Source organism: Cyprinodon variegatus, unplaced genomic scaffold, assembly GCF_000732505.1.
Source record: "Cyprinodon variegatus isolate N-32 unplaced genomic scaffold, C_variegatus-1.0 Scaffold1717, whole genome shotgun sequence".
NCBI classification, from domain to species: domain Eukaryota; kingdom Metazoa; phylum Chordata; class Actinopteri; order Cyprinodontiformes; family Cyprinodontidae; genus Cyprinodon; species Cyprinodon variegatus.
Genome location: NW_015152170.1, coordinates 83,079 through 88,996, shown reverse-complemented (window position 1 = coordinate 88,996; position 5,918 = coordinate 83,079). Strand labels below are relative to the sequence as shown.

Sequence of the window (5,918 nt, the reverse complement as noted above, 5' to 3'; positions counted from 1 at the left end):
TAGTGAGAGTCCGTTATGTCTTAGTTTGGATAATATATATATATATATATATATATATATATATATATATATATATATATATATATATAGTAAAAAGTTTTGACTAAATTAGTGAATCTAAGCTACTATGTAAAAGGGAAAAACATGGTTGATAACCAAAATCGAGAGATAATGCAATGATATCAAAAGTTAGCTTTGAATACCAAAAAGTTTATCTTGAATAATTTAGTAAGATCAAATTACTTTTAAACTAATTTGGAGCTATTGGAATCTTTTCAAACCAATTCACAATATTACATACAAGAGATGAACAAAACATTATTTGGGGAAAAATGTTTGATTAAATGATTTTCTTAATCAGGAACCAATAACCTTTGGTTAACTGATTCTTTACCTTCTCTAAATGAGCTAGGAGCCAGCAGACATGAGGACTCCATTAAATGACTTTTGGCCATAATTGGTAATCAAAATATGAACATATGAGAAAACACATGAACGTTAACAGTATATATATGTCAGAATCTCAATTCTGAAACTCAGAGAAAATTGTAGCAAATGGTCTGTTTTGCAGCATTTCGGCTGCATCAACACTTAACCTTATCAGTCTGGAGATCTGGACCTTGGGCCGGGGTTTTCCATGCTGGTGCCTCTTACAATAAGACCCCCCCAGACAGTTTCACAGAAAGAGAAAGAGATCCAATGTGGAGTGGTTTTTCTGTCCTCAAACACCGTGGGGGGCAAAGGCACAACCAAGTCAACAGCAGAGCAAAACTTTTATCTTCATCACCCAATGGACATAGTTAAGATAATGAATTATTATGGTTTAAGGCACAAGATACATATATATCAGTAAAAAAAATGTAATTACTCTTCATAGCAGTGTTTGTAAAAACATACAAGACTTAACAATGGTAAGAGGAAAATCCAAAGTAAATTATGGAAAGGAAAATATTGGTAGCTAAAATATATATTTGTAATTTCCTGCCATAAAAGAGTTGAACTTATTCAACAAAAATTATAAAATTGCTTCAACGGTCATTCACATGACTGACAGATATAATTTCTGATGGTAACTTATGTGTTGTTGATGTTTCTGCACAGCCTACCAGGAATCAAGGCCAAGTTAAGGATTTAAAGATCATATGTGCTGAAACTGAACACATTCGAACACTCTGGATGTCTGCTATAAGATTGTTTAAGGTAGTCATCATCATATTTCTTGATTTTTTTTTTTATCTCATTGTGTCAGCAAAATACAGACATAAACATAAATTGTGAGCATTATGTGTGTTTTTGTGTATGCAGTATGGGGAGCGGCTTCGGAATAATTTCCAAATGTCCAAGTTGGCGCCAAGTAGCCCAGAAGGCTCAAAGCTCACAGACGGCAGAGTCAGTTTGTCTTCTATAATGCAACCTACTTATTCGATCTCATATTTCTGTACGCGGTGGGCTTAAACTGTGCATGTGGTCTTTGCAGTCCAAGTCAGAGGATAGCTTGGTGGCCATGGACTTCTCAGGTAATGCTGGAGGACGTGTCATAGAAAACCCGACAGAGGCGCAGAGAGCAGAGCAGGAGGAAGGACAGACTTGGAGGGTGAGAGGGAACAACTTTCAGTCTTGTTGTCTTGTCTAAAGATTGATCCTAAAAGACACCCTGGTCATTAGACTGATAAACGATCCAACTGAATTTGGAAATTGACAGTTGTAGTGTAGTGATTTTGTATTCAGAGGAGTTGATGGACGATAAAAATTATTGCAACAATTCATATTCATTACAGTTTTGCAAATTGAACTCTTGCTGTCACATTCTTTTTAGGAGGAAGAAGCTTTCCCCTTTAGCCTTTCTATAGAAGCCGTCCCTATTTCTTCTTTTCCTTCATGTCATGAACCTTTACATTTTAAAACCCGAGGCCTCCAGAGACTCAGCTGGAGCTGAGATGGGTTTCTGTTTTATTTTTTTATACATAAATCAGAAGGTATCAACTTAGAATAGCTATTGAGAGAAGAGAAATAATCTGACATTTGTTGACCTTTTCCGTTGCTTGTTTTGTGACAGAAAAGAGAGGCCCTTAGGTGCTGCCAGTCGAACATGAACGCAGAGCCCGGGACTTCCTGTAAGTCCACGTGAGGCCGAGGGGGAAGCGAGTTCAAATCCCAACATGTTTTCATAAGAAAATAAAAAAAACAACTGATTTATCTCTCCTTCCTTATAGTCGTTCACAAAACTCACCCGTGGTTTCATGGTGGTTTATCCAGAAAGGAGGCGGAAAGGCTGATAGAGAAGCAGGGGCTGGCAGATGGGTGAGGAAGAAAATGTAGTTTCTCTATTTTCATTTTAAATGCTGAACTGAAGGATCTTTTAAGACATACTGTCTACTTGGGCTATTCATTTGCAGGAAATTGGCGATATGATACTTATGACTCTTGGCGCTGCCAAAGCGGCTGGAAGTTATTTAAAAAATTAGACAATAAAATGGATGTTTGCCTTGGGATATTTAAAAAAAAAAAAATCGATTCAGCTCTATTTTGAATTAAAACCAACATATATCTATATAGATAGATAGATAGATAGATAGATAGATAGATAGATAGATAGATAGATAGATAGATATCAATATCCTGATATTTGAATGATTTTGTTTTTCTTACACCCTTACTGTCTACAGAATCACATTAGAGATGTCTGGAATAAAGTTCTTGAATATCTCAAGTTTTAGCCATCTGACAGCAGACAACTTTTATCACTTCATTTGAAAAGAACACATTACTTATTCTTAGCCTGTTGTGATTATTTTGCCTAATGATTAATGTGTCGATTATTTTTTTTTTTTTGATTAATGGATAAATAAGCGGAAAGCAAAAAGTTCCTTAGGAAAATATTTACAATATAAAATAATATATATATTTTTTCCTTAAATGCGAAATATTGATTTTCGGTATTATTACTGCTCCGTGTGGATTGTTCTGGAAGCTAAGTTCATTTTGTAGAGTCTCTATACTCCAGTTAACGATGAATCAATTACTAAATTAGTTGACAATTATTTAAATAATCGATTAATCCGATTAATTGGTTCAACCCTAGTAAAATTCCAATAATATTAAAATGTATCTATAGATAAGATATTCTCCTGATTTGAATTTAGTTACAATAATAAATTTTATTTGTCCTCATAGATGGTTCCATAAAGTCACAGTCAAAAAGTTTGTTTAATTATTGTAATTATTTATTTTCATGGAAGTTTTTGTTTTCATCCTGTCTATGGGTCCTCAGGGTGTTCCTAATACGTAGAAGCCAGATGCATGAGAACTGCTTCGTGCTGTCTTTATGTTACGAGCTGAAGGTCAAACATTGCATCATCGTCCCGGTGAGTTCCCGTCACTATTACCCAGATCATCTTTAAACCTCCCTCCTAAGAAAAGGCCTGACTTTATATCTCAACCCTTCTGCAGATGTTGAAGGATGGCAAAAACTTTTTCAGCATTGATGACGGCGAGACTCTTTTCATTGACCTCCTGCAGCTGGTTGAGTTTTACCAAATCAACAAGGGCAGCCTGCCAGTGCGCCTCAAACGCCCCTGCATCTGTGTGCAGCTTTGAGGTCCCTCTGCTCTCTGGACTGCTTCATCACACACTAAGAGCCATAAAAAAAAAGAAAAAAAAAGCAAGCTGTCAGGCCTGTGGGCAAAGAGTGTAAGCCAGAGAGGAAGCTTTTCATCTGCGCCTCCTCGCTTTCGATTTCTTGATTATTTTCCACATGTGTTGTTGCAGACGCTGGCTGTTTTTATTCTAATTAATGAACGACAAACAGTCCCCACAGAGACAGCTTAATGAGCCATGCTGGACAGGCTTTCAAGCTTTGAGGGGAGTGTTTGGAGAAGGTGGACGTTGAACTTTACTTTCATTCAGTGCCATGTTGCTGAGTAGCTTTACATGGCTGCAGAAACCTCTGAATGTGTCCAATCAGGAAAAAAAAAACAGGGCGGAAATGACCATCACTGCACACTAGAGGGCGCTCTGACTATGATTCAGATTTCCATGAACAGGGAAGACATTGATGTTTCAGTAACATAAAAGGTACCATGAATTCATTTCTGAATTGCACCTTAAAGTTATATCAGGATCTGACTTAATTGAAACAATATTAAAAGCTGCACCACTTTATTCTGGTGTATTGGATCTTTAATGCTTTAATGCATTTAAGGTTTAAAAAATGTCTCAATGCTAATTGTACAGAAAGTATCACAGGTAAAGACACTCTAAAATAACTGTTTTATACAGCTGTGTGTAAAGGTTTACATACCCTCCAATTAAAGAAAATTATAAATTCACACTATTAATTCAAATAATACAAAGCTTAAAAAAGTTATGATCAATAAATATTTACTAAATGACAATTTAGTAATATCAAATATTGATTTAAAATATTTATAAAAAAGAAAAAAAAAATGCCCCTGACACATTAAAGTGCCTTGCTCATGAACATAGAACTGACACACCTTTCAACATGTGCAGAAATCTTATTGAATATTTCCTGGGGTCCGTTTCACCAGGGTTTAACAAACTTAAATTCAAATCCGCAACTCTATATTGATCTAGCCTAAAGTCAGGAACTCTTTTGAGTTTTTGATTTCACAACAGCTGCTATGAGTTAGATCAATCAACTTTAAGTAGGTCGGTCCACTCAGAAAAGCGTGTGCGTAACAAGTTTAGAAAAGCCATCAGTCAAGCCCCGAATCAACGTGTCACCATGACAACAGGCAACAGGAAGTGCCTATTTTACCCCACCGGAACTAGATTAAAAAGACAAAGAAACAGCAATACAGCTACAAAGATGAGGATGATAGAGAAGGAGAAGATTGTTGCTCGAGTTAATGCGTAGATGTATATGAAGTGGACTATGGCAGGCCCTTTTTTACATTTAATAAAAACCGTCTCAAGGCAAGGCAAGGCATATTTATTTGTATAGCACAATTCAGTACAAAGACAATGCAAAGTGCTTTAAATGATTAAAATACAGGAAGATAAAACAGAATCAAAGCAAGTCTCGTCACAGTTGTTCTGTTTGTAGATCTATAAGATTCTTCCTGATCAAAATCACATTCCTAGAGTGAACTATAATTTTTTTTTACATTTTTTTTTTTACAATTTACATTTTTACAGCAGAAACTGAATTTCGGGGGGGGAAAAAAACCAAAACAAAATTATACTAATAAGAATGAAGTTTTCTAAACCTAAAAATATTTACTATTTGCTGTTTTGACATTTATCAGATTGACTCAGTATGTATTTATGATAACTGAAATACATCTTTTATAGTCAAAATACAAGGAAGATATTGGGAATACATGTTAAGTAAAAATAATTCTCTGTAAAAAAAAAAAAAGTGCTGATGTAATTTTTTTTTATACACAAAACTAGGAGAAAATTTAGACTTAATCAGGAAATAAAACAAAGTTGGCTGTAAGGAGAGGGGAAATAGAGGACACTGAGTTTACTGAACAAAACCTGCTCCCGACCAGGTTAACTCTGGGGAGAATGCAATAGGGTGACTGGAAAAAAGTTGAGGAAACTCTCTTCATGAAATGGAAAAACTCTGAGCTTTCCATATTTCAGGTTTAGAAAACTGAGTTTTTCAGTAAACCTGCTTTGTGAAACGGACCCCTGCTCAACAAGATGTTAAACAATGTTATATTAAACAAGCAGCTCCATCAGGCTTGTTTAACATATACAGTGCAAGGTTTCATACATAAAGACATAAAATTGTATTTTTTTTTTGAAGAAACAACAAGAAGTGGGACACAATCATTAAGTGGAATTAAATTTATTGGACTTTTTTTTTTGACATCACTGAGGCTGGATGGAGAGCGTTTGTGAGCAGTACAGTTCTTGCAACAGATTCTTAATTAGATTCAGGTCTG

At 35.3% G+C, this 5,918-nt stretch overlaps 1 protein-coding gene across 1 annotated transcript in view; it reads left to right on the top strand.

The window, feature by feature from the left end:
- LOC107104387 (growth factor receptor-bound protein 10-like) overlaps window positions 1-4,940 on the top strand; it is a 14,592-nt gene extending 9,652 nt beyond the window's left edge. Inside the window, exons 7-13 of the mRNA XM_015404377.1 lie at window positions 1,102-1,200; window positions 1,306-1,389; window positions 1,478-1,594; window positions 2,057-2,114; window positions 2,214-2,301; window positions 3,272-3,365; window positions 3,451-4,940. Coding sequence (XP_015259863.1) covers window positions 1,102-1,200; window positions 1,306-1,389; window positions 1,478-1,594; window positions 2,057-2,114; window positions 2,214-2,301; window positions 3,272-3,365; window positions 3,451-3,597 — 687 coding nt within the window. The 3' untranslated portion in view covers window positions 3,598-4,940. The remainder of the gene's footprint in view (window positions 1-1,101; window positions 1,201-1,305; window positions 1,390-1,477; window positions 1,595-2,056; window positions 2,115-2,213; window positions 2,302-3,271; window positions 3,366-3,450) is intronic.
- Window positions 4,941-5,918: the final 978 nt, after the last annotated feature.